The sequence below is a fragment of the Sminthopsis crassicaudata genome, chromosome 6, assembly GCF_048593235.1.
Source record: "Sminthopsis crassicaudata isolate SCR6 chromosome 6, ASM4859323v1, whole genome shotgun sequence".
In the NCBI taxonomy this organism is placed as follows: Eukaryota; Metazoa; Chordata; class Mammalia; order Dasyuromorphia; family Dasyuridae; genus Sminthopsis; species Sminthopsis crassicaudata.
The window spans coordinates 208,504,735-208,524,662 of NC_133622.1; the positions used below are offsets into that span (position 1 = coordinate 208,504,735).

The window sequence follows — 19,928 nt, forward strand, 5'->3', positions numbered from 1 at the left end:
TCCTACTGAGCGTCTGGGGCTGGATTTGAGCTTAAGACTTGCTCACTGCAGCCTTTCGTTCTGTAGTAGCCCCTGATAATTGTGCCACTCGAACCAGCTTCACTAAGCTCATAGGGTTAGAGTTGGCCACCTGGTGCCATGTTCTCCTCAGTGTCTCATGAAGAGAGTCACTGAAGTGGCGTGAGATGGGGTGTTGGAGGCCCCAGGGGAGACAGTCACCGCCTTCTGTGAAGCCCCACAGTTCAAATGGTCCAGAATAGCTGCTGCAAACCTGCTCTGTCTCAGAAAAAGAAAAGGCTTAAAGAAGCACAGGTTGTCCTTGGACATCATCCAGTCTAATCCTCCATTTGGAACAGGAGTCACTGAGCTTGAGAGAGGGGGAAACAGCCTGGCCCAGAAGCCTAGTGCGGCTATGCTGCCCTTGTCCTCCTCTGATGGAGGTAAAGCAGATCACGGGGGTTGAATTTTGGTAGGTTCTGGGAAGTAGTCATGGATTTAGAGTTCAATGGAAACACTGTCTTCTAAAGCTGATGAAGGAGCACAATTCTCCCATGAAGCTTTTACTGCCATAATTTTAATACCATAAATTTAACAAATTACAGTGTTCCATACAATCCTTAGTTGTCTTGGTAATCTTTATGGCATTTTCTCTTCATGGTGAGGAAACAGCTATGTTCACATTCTCTTTACATTTTCAGTTTTACAGACAAGAGAAAAAATTACAACTAATTGCTATAAATTTAAAATCAAAGATGGTTCTTTCATCACATTGAGAAGTCGCTGGTTCAGTTTCATGAACCCTTGGACAAAGGAGGTAGAATATATTGTCTCAACCAACACCGTCGTATCGTAAGTGTTCCCTTTTTATCAGCTGTGCCCTTCTTTCAGAAAATGAAAATGACTCTGATTTGACTTTGCTTATCGGGATGGGACCCCAAGACTTGTCAACCAAACTCATGCAGGAATGAAAGGAAAGGCAGTGAGGAGAGGGAATAAGCATTTAGACAGCACTTCTTATGTTCCAGGCCCTGTGCTAACAACCCTATGAAGCAGGTCTCATCTCCCTTCTCTCCCCTTCCTATCCCAGTTTGTATAATGTAATAGGAAGTAACTAAATTAGTCTTCATTTAAAGCACAAAGATACAGATATATTTTTTTTAACTTTAGTACAGGTCTAAAGCTGTAATTTTTAAATATTCATGTTGGCACTAACTTTTAGCTGTTTCATAAATTCACTAGAGGCAAAATCTATGCAGTATAACCTGAAATATTATCTTGAAGATTATAATCACTAGTTATAATCTTCAAGATTGAAACACTGGAGTAGATGGAATTCAGTGGGAGGGGTGAAGCAAAGTCTGTGTAAGTACCCTTTTGAGTCCCCCCTACTGTGACTACTGAACAGTCAGAAGATGGGCAAGGAGCACAGTGTAGATTCCCAGAAAAGCCCCTAGGGGAGACAGGTATTGCTAATACCACTGGATGTTGGACTAAAAAGACCCATAGAGAAAAGCAGCTGAAAGCCATATATCACCCATTATAAAGAAACCCATCCTAAAACATCTCATTTGCTGACCTGTCAAGGGCCAGAAATAGAATCATGCAATGTAATGTTAGCAAGGACTAAAAAGGCAATTTGGTCCAATTCATACCTGATCTCTGCAGCATCTCCGACAAGTGGTCATCCATTCTCTGCTTGAAGAACTCTAGTAAGGGGCCATTTACCACCATTTAAGGCAGCCCACTCCACTGTTGAATAGCTCTTATTGTCAGGAAGTTTTTCCTTAGATCAATCCCTAAATCCATCCTCCTATAAATTCTACCCACTATGCCCACGTCAGGCTTAGATTCACTGAATTAGAACTGGAAGGAATATTCGAGGCTTTTTGTTCCACTCCCTCTCCCCCCCTCCCCAATTTTATTGAGGAACCTATAGAGGCAAAGATGAAGTTCCTTCTCCAGGATCACAGTGGTAGTAAAAGGCAGCCCCAGGATTTAGCTAGAGCTCTTTTGCTTATATCCCTTGGCTCTAATCTCTCTGTACCTACATGGTCCTTGGCACATAGGAGGACCGCTCTCGTGTTCTCTTCCCTGCCCAGCCTCTAAGTTTCTCTTCTCTGGGCTGCCTAATCAATCCTCTCTTGGCCATCCTGGTCGCCGTCCTAAGACATTCTGTAGCTGATCAATATTCTTCCTAAAAATGTGTTGCCCAGAGATGAACACCATGCTCTGGCTAGATGGGTTCTGACGCCGGAGGACGGCTGAAGGCTAAGGTTTTATTGGCTTTCTTGGCTCCAGCTCATGCAGCTGTCATGTGGCACTGTTGACTGATTGACTCCGCCTCTAGAGCTTCACAAGATCTGCGACCTAACACGCTTCTTCCTGCATCTCACATTTTTGAAATGGATTTCTTGAACTTCAGGGTAGGACTTTACATTTATCCATATTAAAGTTCATCTTAGTAGGTTCAGCTCCATATCCCGGCATATCAGAACTTTGGATTCCAATTCTCTCAGACTTATTTGCTCTCCCTCCCAGCTTGGTGTCATCTGCAAATGTCATAAGCATGCCATCTGTGCCTTTATCCAAATCATTTATTAAAATGTCAACTAGCAGAGGGCCAAGGTCTCATCCCTGAACACTCCACTTGAGACCTCTTTGGAGCTGACTATTCAACCAGTTCTGATTACATTAGACTTGCCTATCGTAGAGCCCGTATCTGCTTCTTGTCTAGAGGCTTAGTGTGAAAGACAAGCAAATAAATGCTTTGCCAAAATCTAAGTGAACTGTAGCATGGCCTTGCTCGACTACTTTATGAATCCTGTCACAAATGAAAATTAGGTTAGTCTGACATGAACTTGTTTCAGAGCCAGACGGTTTTTTCATCACTGCTACCCTTGTAGATGTTCATTAATTATCCCCTTGATTTCGTTTTTAGATTTTGCCAGGAGGAATCGAAGTCAAACTCACTAACCTAGTTTGCCCAGTCTCTTCCCTTTTGGAAAATGGGAAACTTGCCCATCTCTAGTCCTGTGGCATCTCTGTCAGTCTCCAGGATCTTTCAAAGATCATTGACAAGTAGCTCAGTAATTCCGCCTGCTGGTGATTTCAGTACACTGGAGTGGGTTCATCCAGGCCTGGGAACTTGACTTTGGGACTGGCGTCTAAGTGCACTCTTACTGCCTCAGGATATTCCTGCCTGCTGCTGTATCCCTCCTAGAGGCTTGGGAGGAAAAAAGAAAACAGAACCGAACTAAGAGTGGAGCAGTTCTGTCTTCTGTCACATTAAATTATCCTCTAGGCACCCTGATTAGTGTTCCTCTTCCTTCTTTAATACCATTCTTTTGCCTGATAATTTTAAAGCCTATTTTTGGTTTGTTTTTATTTTTATTTTTTAACACTGTCAGCTTTGGCCTGAGCTTTAATACTTCTGACATCTTTTAAGACCATGCCATGCTTTTGTTTATTACATCATCTTGTTAGCAATTAGCCCATGCGTCTACCCTCTGTGCATGCTTTTAAAATCCAGGTTGGTCAATGAGTTTCCTATGTATTCATATAAATCTCTTACACAGCTCTCCTTTTTATTCATCACTGGAATTATTCCTCTTTGTGTCTTCAGATTTTTGTTCTTGAGCTTCCCATTCCTCCAAGGCTAACTTTGCCTGTAAAATTTAAAATCATGGAAACATACTCATCTTTTTTATGGACCTTTTGAAACCGGAGAGCATGTTAGACAGTACCTGGGATTTCTTTTCTCTAGTACCAATTCGAAGATATTATGGTCAGTACCCACCAAAATTCCTGGCATTTCTACCTCCATAGCTACTTGTGGGTGAGAATGAAGTCCAGAATAGCAAAACTCCTTTTTTGGCTTCCTCTGCCTTTTAAAGCTAGAATATTAGTAAGGCCAGTCCACAATCATTGATTTTGTGAAGATGAAAGAAAGTTTCTAAACAGGAATGACTCATTTTATTTTATTGCTGGGATGTTCACAGAGCCAACGTACTAGAAAGCGGGGACCCAACTTTCCCACAGCTCACAGCTTCCCCCCACAGCATGGATAGCATACTGCCCTCTGGAGAAGGTAATTATGTTCTTTGGGGATATTGAGACTAGCCTCACATCACATTCTCTATTCTAAGGGGAGGGAGGGAGGGAAGCAGAGAAAGGAGACACTTTCATTCTCCTTAAACAGACTGGGAGTATCAAAGGATCCTTATAACTTAGATTTTTCTGTGGATCCTAAAATTTTTAAGCAATTAAATGTAGTTGTTGAGCCTAATCTTCCTCACACTACCACCACCCTCCCACATACAACTATCCATGATGAATTTCTCCATCACCCCCAGCAGGACTTGAAGATTATTTACAATCATAGAGGGGCCATTGACCTGTGCCAGTAGATGTAACCACCCCAGTGAAGTTGTAGATCTTTGAAATCTTAAACTAAAATAGTTTAATATAGATTCTTGGTGTTCACTTAAAATGTGTCATAGATCTAGGCCATTTTTATTTATTGAAGTTAGTTACTCCAAGGGAAAAATGCATTTTCCCATTCCTTCCCCTTTCCCTTGAATGCTCTCTGTTCCTTCCTATCTTTGTTATAGGAGGACAGAAGAGGAGCCATCCTACTGTCCCTGGAATTCCAGGTGGAACAAGAGCTGGTGCAGGAAAAATTGGTCGAATGATCGCAGAAGAGATCATGGAGATACATAGGTAGGTAACAGCCTACAATTTGCTTCCCTTGAAACAGTTGAAGAAATTTGCCCTTAATACAGTGGTACATATCTTAGGTATCCCTAAGAAAATTGCAACCATCAAGCATCATGAAAAAGGATTCATTTGGAATGCCTCAGATGCATTTTAGTGTTTGAGACTCAATTTAGCTGTGTGCCGGATCTCATTCCGTCCCAGGCTCTGGGGCTGCTTTGAGGGTTGGGAAGAAGAGTTGGTGCTTGTGATAGAACCCTTTACAACATATTACAACCCCTCATTGGGAAGGGAGTTCGGCTCTCCAGAATTCATGCAAACCAACCAGACTAGTTCAGAATATTAGGGACCACCGAGAAGGAAGGAAATTTAGTTAGGAGGGGCACATGACAGTTCTTTATGAAGTGATTTGATCCTAAATTTAAAACTTAATGGACCAGCCTCAGAAGATAAGCAGTCAGTTATTTAATCTTGCTTCCATGGGAAAGGAAGCCTTAGGAAGACTCTAAAATTTTCCTTTTGTGATGAATGTTGGTGTCTAAATGTAGGAAGCCCAACTGTAGGTTATTGAGCAACTAGGCCACAGCAAACACCAAAAGGACAGAGGGTGGAGTCTGGGCTGAGAAGAATTCACCATGTAAGTTTTAGCAGGATTCCCTTGAGAAATTGTACAGACATCTAGAGGCATGCTGTGTTGAGAAGAAAACTTAAGTTTAGCAGTTGTATAGTCCTAGTCGTCTGGCTAAGGTGTGTTTTTATAAAACAAGCACAGTGAAATATACCCGAGTCTTAGCTGAATTAACTAAGTGTGGCAAAAAGGACAGACCACCAAGCTCTCACTACTAAGTTCATAATCACCATGAACTTGGAGGACCTTTTTGGACAAGTCCTTGCTGATGCACACAAGAGTAATTTTCCTGGGGTCTTACTCAGTCCCACCCACCCTACCCTTTTCCTTTGCGCTCTTTCCCACACCAGAGTGGTGGTTCAGATATGAATCTTACAGTGAACAGTGTGGTTTTACAAACATAATGGCTGAATCCAACAACTTACCTCTTTGGCTCTGGTTAAGGAGATCAGGGGAGCGAGGATAGGGGAAGGATAACTTAAAAGGTTTCTCCAGCCCATGAGACAATGAATGAAACCAGCTGACCTTTTGAGCATGTGCTAATGGATTTGTAGTTGTTACAGTGGTCCAAGTCCAAACACCAAACCCAAGATGTCTGAAATGCTTTACCATCAAAGGAAGTGTTCTCGAACCAGAGCTTGAATCCCTTCTCTCTTTCCTTCCCAACCTCTCACTATGACTTTTCCACTTAAGTCTTCCCTTTCTGTGATAGGATAAGAGGGTCATCACCCTCTAGCTGTGGTTCCAGCCCATTGAACATCACAAGCACGCCTCCCCCTGATGCATCCTCCCCAGGAGGCAAAAAGGTAAGACTTCTGTGGGCTCCATTTCCCTAAACCTTACATCTCAAAGAATAGGATCATTAGCATGGAACTGAGGTTGCTGAATAATATAAGAAAAGCTTTCTGAGGAAAAACTAGAATTATTTTGATTCTTAGCATTGTAAGACTATACATGCGTTTGTGCTCATGTATTTTCATACAGCAGACATTCACACACATACATGTATTTGCTTAAAGAAATTGTTGCATGTGAACAGATATGGGGTCGTGTATGCATGTTTACAACAGCATGTGCATGTCTGCACCTCTGTGACTCTACATATTCCTGAAGGTTAGTTTGGAATGTTTGTTCTTTCTGAGTTTAGAAGGGTGAAATTATGTTCCTGTACTTCGTGGCAAAATCACTAGTTATTCAATTACTTCAAGACAGCTACCAGTCCTATACCTATCTCCTCTCCTCCAGTTCCATCTCGTCTTCTCCATGTTAAACAGACCCTCCACTGTCTCCAAGAGGGAACCAAGCTGAAGACTGTGACCCACTCATCAGCCTTCACCGAGAGCTCTCCTTAAAGAGGTCTCTTCCTATGCCAGCTGCAGGGCCATTTCCCCCCTGCTTTGTAAACTGTTTTCTGAGCATATATCCATTCATCTGTTTGCATATCTGTCCAAGAAAAGGGCTCAAAAACAGCCCAAAAGTATAAATAGCACTTCCAGAGTGTATGTGGGAGTTGGCCACCCACAGCACAAGCCACATGACTAATTTCTCCTGGCATATGGACTGTTCCCTCGTCACCAACCTACCATACCCCAAAAGTCACTAAAAGAACCTCTTATCCCAAATGAATCTATGTACCCACCACTCTATTCTAGGAAACAGGTGGAATTTGCAGTAAGCAGTAAGTAATATGAACCAAATGAGTAGAGCAGAAGTGTTATGGAATCCAATGAGTTGGAAGGAACTTCAGAGGCCATTGAGCCCCAGAAATAACTGGAAAAGAATCCCTGTTAGACGACATCTGACAAGTGAGATCATCTCACCTCTGCCTGGCAGTAATACAGGGCTCACTAGCCCCTAAGGCCATCCATATTTCACTTTTGAATCTCAATTGTTGAGAAGGATCTTTTTAAGTTAATTCTAAACTTGCCCCTTGGTAATTTGTAGCTGTCATTTCCATCTCTGCATGCTGGTGCTAAGCAGGACGTCTGATCCTTCCAATTTGACAGCTCCTCTACTACTTGAAGGCAGTTATCATTCCTGTACCTTCCTCCCCTCCTCCATCTCTAGGTGTTCTGTATTCCAGATTAAACAGACTCAGTTCTTTCGCCACATCCTCCTATGGTATAGCCTCAAGCTCCTTCATCCTGTGATCATTCTGGTGTCTGCACATCTTCTGAGTGTCAATGGGTTAAGAAGCCACTTTTTGGCTTTCTTAACCCAGAATGAACATATAATCATAAATTGTCTGACCAGAGCAGTATCCAACAATGTAGTTCATCTTGACCAGATAACTTGAATTCATATTTCCAAATTCATTTGTGACTATCAACTCCCCATAATCCTATTTTTGGCCTGTCCTTTTAGCCAAAAAATTCTTCTTTCCAGGGAAAACAGCCTAAATAAGCATGATACATGTAAATGTGCCTTCTCTTTTCTTATGTGGAATCTCCTCTTTCTCCCCATATAACTTCACAAAACCAAACAAAACTCCCATCTTTTGGGTAGTGCTTAGCATGCCCTAGAAGCCTCAATATATTCTGAACTTTAAAATTCCTGACTCTTAATTACAGCCACTGTGGAAATTCATCCTGTTTGTAAAAGACCTTGTTTTCATCTTCTATATGTTATCTCTTAAAAGTATAAAACAGTAGTTACTGAATGCTTTAAATCCACAGCAGTCTCCTCAAACAAAACCCCACTTTTCCTCATTATTCACCTTCATGTTTTCAGAATTCCATTCTTGGGTTTTGTTTTGTTTTTTTAAAATCCCTTTTGGGCTAGAATTTTATTCTATTAGAGCCTACCTATCCCTTTCCCTGTGCGATTGTTAAAACCTAGGATGCATAATTACATTATATCTGGCTTTCCTGTCACAAACTTTTAAATGTAATGGTCATTTCTTCCTAATGCTCCCTTCACTTCCACTCCAGCAACCAATTTTCCTTTCTCTCAGAGGTAAATGACATCATTAGAGTTAAGTCAAGAAAATCTTAATAGCTCTGGTTCCAGGAGATGGACGGATTAGTTCCCAACAGTATCATATTTTTTTTATCAGGCTCGTAATCTTTCTCCACCCTCATCTGTGTCCTTTTTCTATGCAGGTGGTCTGTCATATATAAAGACAAAATCCCTTGTGTTTGGTCCTCCAGCGATTTTCACATAAATATTCTCCAACATGCTTTTCCCCGTGTATCTTATTTACCAGGCTGCTTCTTCACCCTCTTCTCCCCACCCTACTCAGTCTCAGTGATACCTAGGAAGTCTATTTTTCCTCTGCGTTCTTCTTACTTGTTGCTTATTCTTTGTATTTGTTTGTAGAAATTTGAAGCCATGGTTTTACTGCTGGCTTCTTTTTTGAAGTTTGTCTCCTGGGAGACTGTGCATCTCAGGTACTATTCTAGCTTCATTATAGTTATACTTCTCAGCCTTCTCCTGTCTTTTCAGTTTTGAAGCCCTTTTGATTAGATATTTGTATAGCAAAATATCATACAAATGCATTCCTACTAGCCTTTGCTCGCTATCAATGCTATATTTTAATCCATGGTTTAGAAATCCACATCTCAGTCTCATACTTCCTTTTCTCAACCTCACTTCTCCAATCATTTCCCCTCTTTTAAAGCTCTCCTTCATTGGGCAGCAATGAAGAAAATACCATCAGTTCTGAGTGGCCTTCAGCTTTTCATAAAAGTCTCAGTAGCCTTTGGCAGTATTAGCACATCCAATCCAGAAAGCATTATTTGTACAGATATGAATCACCAAAAACAGTAGTACCCTTTCGTCTTAACTGTTTTATCTTGGATATATGCCCCAGAAAGATAAAGGATCTTCATATAACAATATTATTAGTTGCCCTGGTACCCCGTTTTCTAAGTTCAGTTTCCTTACCACATTCATAGTTGGTTCAGAGAATGAACTCCTAGCCAGCTGTATTTCAGGACCTCAACAAACATACATTAACTATATGGTTCCTATTTGTGGGCAGAGTAAAATGCCTGAAGAATGAGATAAGATTGGTTAAAAGGTAAGGCATTTCCAGCTGTGGTGCCAGTTAGAGGAGTCTGACCTTGATTCATTAAGTGTTTCTAAGCAGATGTTAGACATGACAGTCAGATTGGAAGGGGAGAGAGCTGAGGCAAGATGACTTGTTAGAAATCCACTGTGATCGGTAAAATAGATGAGATGAGCCGAGTGACCTGTTATGGGCCAGAACTAGAAACAAGGTGCTAAGACAGTGGGATTGATAGAGACAATGGTTATTTAGGATGGTGCTTAACAGTTCTCTAGTTCAGTACAGGTACTTAGTAGTTCTACAAGATTCACACTTTTGATAAGAAGACCATATAAGCTTGGACAAGCTCAGCCAGAAAGAGAACTAAAGACCAGAGAAATGGTGGCAGGCTGTCCTCCTTTGCTTCTCCACTGAAATCAAGATCCGGAAGGCCTCCAGAAAAACTAGCCAAGCCCCAAGTGAAGGGGACAAGGCTTTGAAGGAGACAATAAAGGATTTGAACTCTAACTCTTGGCTGCACTTGTGATTACTGAACTGAAACGAAGGCTGCTCCAGAGACCCCAAGGAAACCTCAACAAGAGAAGATTACATTTTAGAGAAGAATATTACAGTGACCCACTCATCACTGGCAGTAGTGGGGAAAAAAAGAGGAGGGATGAGAGATGATATGTAACATTTAAAATTCACAAAGCATGTTCCATCTGTTATGTCATCTGATGATGTTGGGAGGTCTGGGAGAAAAAAAAATCAAAGATAATCTCACCATTTCATACAGGTGCCTAAAGTTATGAGGAAGAGCAGGGTTTGGGGAGTAGATAATCTTGGTGTTCAGTCAATCCAAATACAAGTTAGTATGCCATCTTCCTGATGAATCCTAAATTCATTTCCTCCCCTCTCTGCATTTGCCAATCAGCTGATTAGAATCCATTAAATCCACTAATTCATTAGCAGCACTTTAAACACTTCACAGAGCTGAGCTGGGGGAGGGGGGAGATGAAATTTTTAAAGGCAAATTTCAGTTTAATATCAATTAAATAACTATTCATAGGCATATGTTCATAATAAAATAAATACAAGAATTAGAACCTTTTCAATTCGGACCCATTTCTTGAATGGTCTTGGTTAGCTGCTAGGACACCAAGGAGATACAATGATACTTATGAAGTATCCAGCTTTGGTGGATACAGACATGGACATGAACTGCAGAGTATGAGAATACATGGATGGATTCTAATCTTGTTCCACTGGAGACACCCATAGTAATAACCTGAGATGCAGGGGAGGACGTATCTGGGTGCAAAGGTGAAATAAGGTATAGTTGTTTTCTTGGAGCATGTCTGCATCAGAGAAAACAGGGACCCAGTAATCAGAACAGAATGGTGTTGTGTTCAAGGTTAGTACAGTGTTACGGAAGCATGAAGGCGATCTCTTCTTTTTGGAAGAAAGTCTGAAATGGGAGCCAGTACTAGGCACAGGAAACAATTCAGCAAAGGTAAAGAGGGGCAAAAGTGTGGGCTGATTGGAATTTGAAGCTTTAATGTTGAAAATTATTTTGTCTGTTACTTACCTGGAAAAAGCTGCAGAGCTAGTAGTTCAGGAGTCTTAGTTTGAAAATTGAAGCATTGCAAAGGTCCAAAGCCATAAAAGAAAGCCTCAAAAGACTTCCCTTCAGGCATAGAATTTAGCTTATTTCTCCACAGCTAGCTTCTCATCATGTCCTTTTTAAAATGTCCACCTCCTGGATGCATAGTAGAAAAGGGCAGAGAAGAGGGCCCCCGCCATTGTGCCCCTAATCCTGGCACAAGGCCTGGTGTGTAGTAGGCTCTTAACACTGGCGGGTTCATTTAATAATTCTAGGTTTGAAGGCAAAAAATAAGAACATTCTTTGAGTTCCATCTTATGGCTTGGAGTTCCTTAGCTCAGAGATGGTGGAAATAGTTCCCTATCATTGTGAAAGAAAGACAACCTAGAAGATGTTTTACCCACATGCAAGACTGGGCATTGAGCATTCAGTTCTAAGATGCTATTAATACAGTATGGTGTAGATGGTGATCCTGAACCAAATGAATAGAGAATAAATTTTTAAATGAAGGTTTTGCCCCACTAACTTTTCTAACATTAAATTTCAGCATGAGGAATCTTTCAAGTTAAGACTATTTCAGATGGCCTCTTAGGTTTTTTTCTCCCTTAGTAATCATACTGCTTGACTGAGATTTGCATTTAAATCACAAAAACTCTTATGTTTTCCCATTTGATAGATTTTAAATGGAGGAACTCCAGACATTCCTTCTGCTGGTCTTCTCCCAGGCCAGATTCAAGATAATCCTGGGTATCCATATTCGGACAGTTCCTCTATTCTCGGTAAGTAGCAATGACACTAATTATTTCAGTAAGCCTGCAAAATCCAGTAACAGGGGTTTTTTGGGTTTTTTTTTTTTTTTCCATATCTTTTAAGAGAGTTTTTAACATAAATCAGCTTTGTCTTCCTGAAAGTGTGTCCTACTACCCCTCCCGTCTCACAATCTACCACCCCAAATTTTAGCAAGTCAGGATAGTACAAACTAGCTAGCTGGCCATCTGGGCTAAGAGTTTGAGAGGAGAATTTAATGTTTTGGGGAGAGAAATAACAGCTGAAGAGTTATAAAAATAGTCACCCAACTTCTTCAAAAAGAATCTATTCAACTTTCCCCCCCCCCTAGTCTACCTAAAGCCTTCCTCTTATAATCAGTCTCTGATCTCCTTTTTGTGTTTCTCCTCAGTAATAGCCCCTTCCTCCTTTTCCTGGATTAATATGGAACTGAAATGTTTTAAATGTTTCTGATTCCTATAAAATTTAGCTGTGCTCTTGAATCTAAGAAATTTGGAGATTTTATCTTTCTCCTAAAATCTTAGGGGAAAAGGGCACCCCCTTCATTAATAAATAGATTTGCTTAAAACACTGAGTTCAACCATTTACACCCAGCGAAAGAACTCTGGGAGATGCCTATGAACCACTACATAGAATTCCCAATCCCTCTATTTTTGTCCACCTGCATTTTGAATTTCCTTCTCAGGCTAATTGTACACTGTTTCAAAGTCTGATTCTTTTTGCACAGCAAAATATACATAAATAGTATTTAACTCAGTTTTAACATATTTAACCTGTATTGGTCAACCTGCCATCTGGGAGAGGGGATGGGGGGAAGGAGGGGAAAAGTTGGAACAAAAGGTTTTGCAATTGTCAATGCTGAAAAATTACCCATGCATATATCTTATAAATAAAAAGCTATTTATTAAAAAAAAAAAAAAAAAAACGAGTTCAAAATACCAAATGTTTGATGTAGGAAAAACCACAGGAAGTAATTCTGACTACTAATAAGTTTGTCTTCTATTCAGGTGAGAACACCCATGTTGGTATAGATATGATTGATAACGACCAAGGTTCCAGCAGCCCCAGTAACGACGAAGCAGCCATGGCAGTCATCATGAGCCTCTTAGAAGCAGATGCTGGTCTTGGTGGCCCTGTGGACTTCAGTGACTTACCTTGGCCACTTTAAACATCATTACTGCACAGTTGCTTCAGCAACATCTGCAGTATCAAAGTGCATTATTGGTGGAGTTTGACCGTCTGTGAAGCTTCTTGGATAAAGAGATAATAGCTTTTATGTTCAAACTTCATAAAAGCCATCTCAAAGCCATTGATACAAGTCAATCCTACTATGTGTAACTTAAGACAAAGTGGAACTAAAACCGCTACAGTGTTTCTGCATCATTGATTATTGAGCTAGCTGTGAATAGCTTGCATTAATTGTATATTTTGGATTCTGTTCGTGTTGAATTTTTAAATCATTGTGCACAGAAGCATCATTGGTAGCTTTTATATGCAAACAGTCATTTCAGATGTATGGTGTTTTTACACTACAAAGAGGTCCCCCATGTGGACATTTCTTATACTAATTGTATCATAAAGCTGTTTATTCTTTCTTGTAAGAATCCTTTACTATAAATATGGGTTAAAGTGTAATGTATTAGACAGTTAAATATTTTTAAAATAAATGTTTCCTTTGTTCTATAAAATACCATCTACTTTTTTAAACAAGTAATTTAAAGAGAATATTCCTGTCACTAAACTTAACTGTCAATCACAGATTCAAGAATGACTGATTGATTATCATGTATTCCATCCCCTCTTTACTTTCATAGTAAACTATCTAGACTGTGCTTTCCCTTTCTTTGGCTTGGGTACTCATAGATTGTTTTCAGTAAAACAGAGCTACGATGATTCTGAAAGCAAAAATGATGTATCACAGACATTTTAGCAAAGATGTTTCAAATTTAAAGTTCAGAATTTTAAACTTAGCATTATTTTGGTTTATGACAACTAGTCATAGATATCAATGATTGTTTTTTCCACTGGCACCGTCAGGTAATGTTAAAACTCAACTCTAAATCACCTAATCTTTCAGGATCTTTGGAAATCAGGAGGTATGTTACATGCAAGTTAAAGTTACCATTTATTAATTGACGGCAGTGCCATGACATGATGTGGCTATCTATCGATCATGACTATTTTTAGGGGCCTGCCCTTATGCCTTCCAAGTAGTAATGACTGAGTAAACAATCTGCTAATTCTAAGAATTAATAATCTGGTCAGAAACATGAAAACAATGTAAGTTTATTTCAATGAAAAACTCAAGTTTACAATCATTTAGTAAACGAGAAGTGAACACTTCATTCCTATCCCATGACATTTATGAAAACACCTTGTCAGTAAATAAATATCTGTGAACAGATTAAGGATAAGGCAGACTGGATGATAAATCACCTCTGCTGTTCACATCCCTGCATGTGACTCACACAAAATGAGTGAAAAACTGCACTGGGAAACAGACTAAACAGCTACTGAATATCATCCTAATCATTCAACGAGCCCAGTGGTAAATACTTACTTACACTTTGTGCTCACTCAACAGTGAGCGGCAAAACCTACAAACAGATGCCAACTGCATTTCCACCTTTTGCTGAAGAGGCTTTGATAGGAGCACTTGTTTAAATTTGTATTGTGCATCACGACTATAAAAAATGGCTTTAAGAATTCCACAGAACCACCATTTATAAAGTGCTACTATCAATATCGTGTTACTGCATTTTGTTCGGGCTGTGGCCAAAGTCTATGGTAAAGGTCCACCAGTACCCCCTACTGTCAATCCCACCATTTCTAAACGTGAGAGAACTGTCCAGCTTACAAAGAACCAATTTCACAAACCTACTGGTAAACAAATACATTTATATAAGTGGAACCTCAGGATGTCAGACTGATACCTTTGGTCTTTTTAAAAAAAAGTCCACACTGCAATCTCCTAAACACTGGTGTGTGCATTTCACAATGAAGAACAGCGGCATTGCAGTGCCGAAGAACGAGGGCAGCATCACTGGTGAGAGGAGCATGCTAGCATTTGTAAGATGGGCTGCCTCCATCACAGCATTGGACTCTGTCCCTCAGGATCCATCTCATTGCTGCCAGGAGGAGGAGGAATAGGTAGAATATCCAGCTCATCCACTTGAGGTGTTGGATGCATGACCACCAGCTGGTCCTGGGGAATGTCTGCGGCAGCTGCTGCTAGGTTTGTGATAGACTTACTTTTCACACATTGGAAGTCCACATGCCGACTTTTTCCTTCCTCCTTCTCCCAGGACATGCGAATAAATGGTCTTTGGACATAGTTATAGATTACTTCTGGGCGCCCACCAGGCCTTTTCTTGACTTTCTCTTTGTAAGTGGGATACCCTAAAGGAAAGATTTTGCATAAACTGATGAAATACATTAACTTCTTTGAATCCCAATTTTTCTCATCTACACTGAAAATGAGACCAGAAAACTTCTAAAATATTTTCTTGCTCTTTCATGATGTAATCTATACTTTTAACACATCAGAATAGCAGATACATGACAAAGGAAGGAGGCTAGCCATGAAGTCAGGAAACAGATCCATAAATGACTTTACACACTATAATTGCCATTGTGGGAAAGAATAGCCTTCGATCCTCAGTTTAATTATGATAATACTTGCAAATAGCTACTGTTTCAAGATTATAATGAGGAGATGCCCACAAACCTTAAAGCCCTATTAAAATAATCATTAAGGAAGGAAGTATTTCCTTTTGCAAACTAGATGATCTACACTCAACATTTGACTAGTTAAATGGGGCTACTTTCAAATCCCTCTCCTTGAAAAAAACAATTTAAGAGAAAGCAATTCCACCTACCCTAAAATATACTTTCAAAAACAGGTGGCTATCCCCTGAATAAAAATAAATAAATAAATAACTTTTCCTTGTTGACTTTTTAATGTAACATCATCTTCCCAGTCCCCAAGCTCACTAAGCCTCTTTATTCAACCAGTATTTATTGAGCATTTGCAGTAAATAAGCCCAAGTGTAAGAGGTATCCTGGCTGTGTTTGTGATAAATGCCAAAGATTGGGGTAAGACAGTAAATATTATCAAGAGTTCAGGACAGGAAAGATGACTGCCCAGAGAAGAGGTCGGGGAAAGGTAACATTGAAGAAAGCTTTGAGGGATGGGTAAGTATAGAGAAAGGTGGTAAGATTGTATTAGCAGACAAAATCGTGGATATAGGATCAGAGAACAAGAAGGAACTTCAGAGGACATCTAGCTCAACTTTCTTATTATAAAGGAGGAAAAATAGGACCTAAAGTTACATATAGTGTCAAAAGTAGGGTATGAACCTCTGACACCAGACTCAGTTGCTTCCTGGAGAGTGTAAACTCTACACACTGAGGAAAATTTGGGGCATGGGATGGAAGGGACACAGGCTGGGCAACGAGAACCACAATTTAGCAGCATCAAATGGTTTAACTTCAGGACAATTTTTTATCAGGGGTTACTTTGTGGCAAAATAAAATAAAGTCCCAAAGAATGCCATGAGTCATATTTGAAGGTCAACAAGTGGCAAAGTTCCCTTTTCACTAGACTCAAGCTCCGTGATAGGGTTTTATTTTATGACAGTCTTTCTAACCCTATACTAAATTCTGGACAACACAAGATCTTTCAAAGGCTGATTACGGGGCCTACCACTCAAAGCTTACCTGCTCCAAGTTATCATTCACACCATCCAAAAATGGACATCAAGCATGAAACTGCTATTTCTCTAAATAGAATCCTCCACATATATACAAATCTACATCAAGAAAACTATGTGAGTTGTTTAGCTTTATTTTTGTTTACATCTCTGGAAAATTTCCCTGGAACAGAAGTCTAGCCTTAATATGGTATTTGTCCACTAGAGGGTGCAGCAAACCCTCTCAGCTCTATAAACTCTGCCTGAGGTCGTCTCATTCAGACCCTCACATCAACACTTGAAAACCTGGGTGATCTCTGGGCCTCACGTTTCTCACCTGTAAAATAAGAGTACTGGGCTCCAAAGTCCCTTCAAGCTCTAGTGCTATAAACCTAGTAAAATGCATGTAGTTGCATCAAGTATGAGTGATTTTTTTTTCTTTTTTAAATAAAAACTGGCCTATTTTGTAGTAATTGGAATAGAAAGTAAATTGGCCAGAATGCCTCATTTATTTAAAAGGAAAAGAAAGCCAAGACCCAAAATAACATTTTCTCAAGGCAGGAAAAAGGCAAGAACTGCCTTTACAGTAACAGAAAGCAACCCTGTTGCCTTAGTCTCATTTCCTCCCACTATTACATTTTCCTCCTATTACTTTATCATTACTTTGTCTATATCGATGAGAAGATTCAACTTCAGGGAAAAGAGGAATTGAGAAGGGAGGAAGAAGGGATGAGTGTGTTCAATGAAGCAACATTTAATCTTTGTTACAAAGGTGGGTTAGACAAATTGAAGAAACTTTAGGGGAGATTTTTCCAAATTTCTCTACCAATCCATCGTGGGTTTACAACTTTAAGGGCAAATGGGAAAACAAACTTCAGGGCAAAATGTGCCATTGCAGAATGGTAAGTTAAGTGGAAAAGACAAGTAGTCCCTTCCAGGAGCACAAACAGAAATGTGAGTATTGAACTAGGTGATTTCCCTATAAAGTTCCAGAGTCCTACAACAGCCTTCAGCATCCAGATAAATTCAGTTTTTGTGGCAGCTCTTTTTGTTGTAGCTAGAAACTGGAAGTTGAATGGATGTCCATCAGTTGGAGAATGGTTGGGTAAATTATGGTATATGAAGGTTATGGAATATTATTGCTCTGTAAGAAATGACCAGCAGGAGGAATACAGAGAGGCTTGGAGAGACTTAAATCAACTGTTGCTGAGTGAAATGAGCAGAACCAGAAGATCATTATACACTTCAACAATGATACTGTACGAGGATGTATGCTGATGGAAGTGGAAATCTTCAACATAAAGAAGATCCAACTCACTTCCAGTTGATCAACGATGGACAGAAATAACTACACCCAGAGAAGGAACACTGGGAAGCGAATGTAAATTGTTAGCACTACTGTCTATCTACCCAGGTTACTTATACCTTCGGAAGCTAATAATTAATGTGCAACAAGAAAATGGTATTTACACACATATATTGTATCTAGGTTATATTGTAACACATGAAAAATAATATTCTTTCTATAATTGACATCTTCATATCTTCATATGCATTTCTCTTTGTGGGATGGGAGAAGTAGAGAAGGAAGGGATACTTGTATGTTCTTGATATTTTGAAACAGTGCCATTCAGCCCTTTGGTACCCTATCATTCCTGTTAAGCTTAGAAGGTGGTTTGTCATAAAGTTACTCAGACCACTGCATCCCCTCTCTTTTTCCTTTACAGTCTATCCTCTGCAAGGTTATAAAACTGATAGTCTCCTAGGCCCCATTTCTGTTATTTTGTTTCTCTGAGTAATTCTGTTATTTTCCTATTCAGCTCTCCAATAGCTATTACCTTCAGGACAAATCATAATTATCTTCAACCTGGTATCTCAATCACTTCAATGTCTTCTATTTTTCTTTTCAATCTTCTTCATGAAATATGATTCTAATCAAGCTGCTCTCCAAGTATGACTGGCCTTACTTAACAAGTGCTCCCTCCTTCCCTATGTATGGAATTCCTTTCTACTCCCTTCTCCTTTCTGCCATGCAAAATCCCTTGTTTTCTTTATGGCACAATGTAAGCACCACCTCCTATACAAATTCTGCCCAATTCATTCTTTTAGTAGTCAATGATCTTTCCCACCAAAATGGCTGAGTAGGCAAAGAGCTGCCCTGGAGATCAGGGACCCGTTGATTCAAGTCCCACTTTTTGTATATGCTAGTCCATCCTTTAACAGATCACTTCCCCTTTTCAGTACTTTGGGCAATATTCTAAAGAGTCTAAAAGACAGAGAAAGTGCCAAGTAGCATTGCTGGGAAGAGCTTCCCCTTTCCCCTGCCAAGAGTTCCCTATATTTACTTATCCAGATAGATGTTGTTTCCCCCAGCCGACGGTATGCTCCAAGAGAACAAAGAGAGTTTCATTTTTGTCACTTTCTACACCACTACTATCTACAAAGATGCTGCTCAAAAGGACTATTTTGTGAATTGAATTATGCTACATAACTCCTCCCAGTTGTGCTTTGTCATTTCATCCCTTGTTGTATATAATAAGGATAATAATTATGTGTAATAATTAATAGTGATACAAGTAGGATTCCTATTATTTTATGGTGACAAACCTCTCATCAATACTACTATAGAAAAGAGCACCAGATTGAAGTCAGAAACCTGTATATAAATCATGGCTCCAAAAGTTCCTTGCTATATGACTCTAGTTCTCTGAACCTCACAGGTTTCTCAACTATAAAATAAGATTAATGTTTTTACTATTGTAAATCCTATTAAATTGGGTACTGGAATCACAAAGACTCACCCTCCAGAATTCAAATTTGACTTCAGACACTTAGTTGTGTGACCCTAAGTAAGTTACCTGATTTTGTTTGTCTTAGTTTCTTCATCTATAAAATAAGTTAGAGAGGAAACGGTAAACAACTCCAGGTTCTTTGCCAAGAACACCCAAATAGGGTAGGAGAACTAACTAAACTAAAACAACTGAGCAACAACACACAGTTGTGGCTGTTTTATTTAAACTTTTTCTACTCTCAACCTCCTTCCTCTCAAGAAATATTTACATGACCTCATTTCGAATGTTTCTAGCACCATTTTTGCATGTGCATAGCAAAGTGTATGTATCGTGTGTTCAGAACCAAGGATATAGTGAAGTCACCAGATAAAACATGGGCAAGCAAATCCTAACAGAAACATTTTGGATAGATTTAATTAATTTTTGGTTGTTCATTCAGAAATTTTTTGCCAAAATTTTTACAATCTTCATATTCAGTTATATACCCCTAAATGGGATCATGACCATAGTTTAAAAAGCTTTGATTTAGAGAATAACTCTAATAACAGTAACTCATCAGACCTTTTTCTTAAGCTTACACCCATATTCTTAAAGGCTTCTGCTTTTTTCAATCCATTTTAACTAAACATATTAAAAAGGGGGGGAAAAAAAGCATAAATACTACTCTCTTACCTCTGTTTAAAAAAAAAAAAAAAAAAAAAAAAAAAAGCATTAGAAAGAAGACCCA

The 19,928-nt window shown here is 39.5% G+C and overlaps 2 protein-coding genes across 16 annotated transcripts in view; one reads left to right on the forward strand and one right to left on the reverse strand.

Annotated features, from left to right (window-relative positions):
* The window catches only part of BMAL1 (basic helix-loop-helix ARNT like 1), a 95,340-nt gene extending 81,934 nt beyond the window's left edge, over nt 1–13,406 (forward strand). For all 9 annotated transcript variants that reach the window (XM_074273141.1, XM_074273146.1, XM_074273140.1 and 6 more), the window contains 6 exons: nt 699–849; nt 3,999–4,087; nt 4,611–4,719; nt 6,054–6,147; nt 11,609–11,711; nt 12,726–13,406. In XM_074273141.1, the coding sequence (XP_074129242.1) occupies nt 699–849; nt 3,999–4,087; nt 4,611–4,719; nt 6,054–6,147; nt 11,609–11,711; nt 12,726–12,886 (707 nt within the window). In that variant the 3' untranslated portion in view covers nt 12,887–13,406. The remainder of the gene's footprint in view (nt 1–698; nt 850–3,998; nt 4,088–4,610; nt 4,720–6,053; nt 6,148–11,608; nt 11,712–12,725) is intronic.
* A 582-nt stretch (nt 13,407–13,988) lies between these two features.
* Nucleotides 13,989–19,928, reverse strand: part of BTBD10 (BTB domain containing 10) — an 82,766-nt gene continuing 76,826 nt past the window's right edge. For all 7 annotated transcript variants that reach the window (XM_074273151.1, XM_074273148.1, XM_074273152.1 and 4 more), the window contains one exon: nt 13,989–15,117. In XM_074273151.1, the coding sequence (XP_074129252.1) occupies nt 14,807–15,117 (311 nt within the window). In that variant the 3' untranslated portion in view covers nt 13,989–14,806. The remainder of the gene's footprint in view (nt 15,118–19,928) is intronic.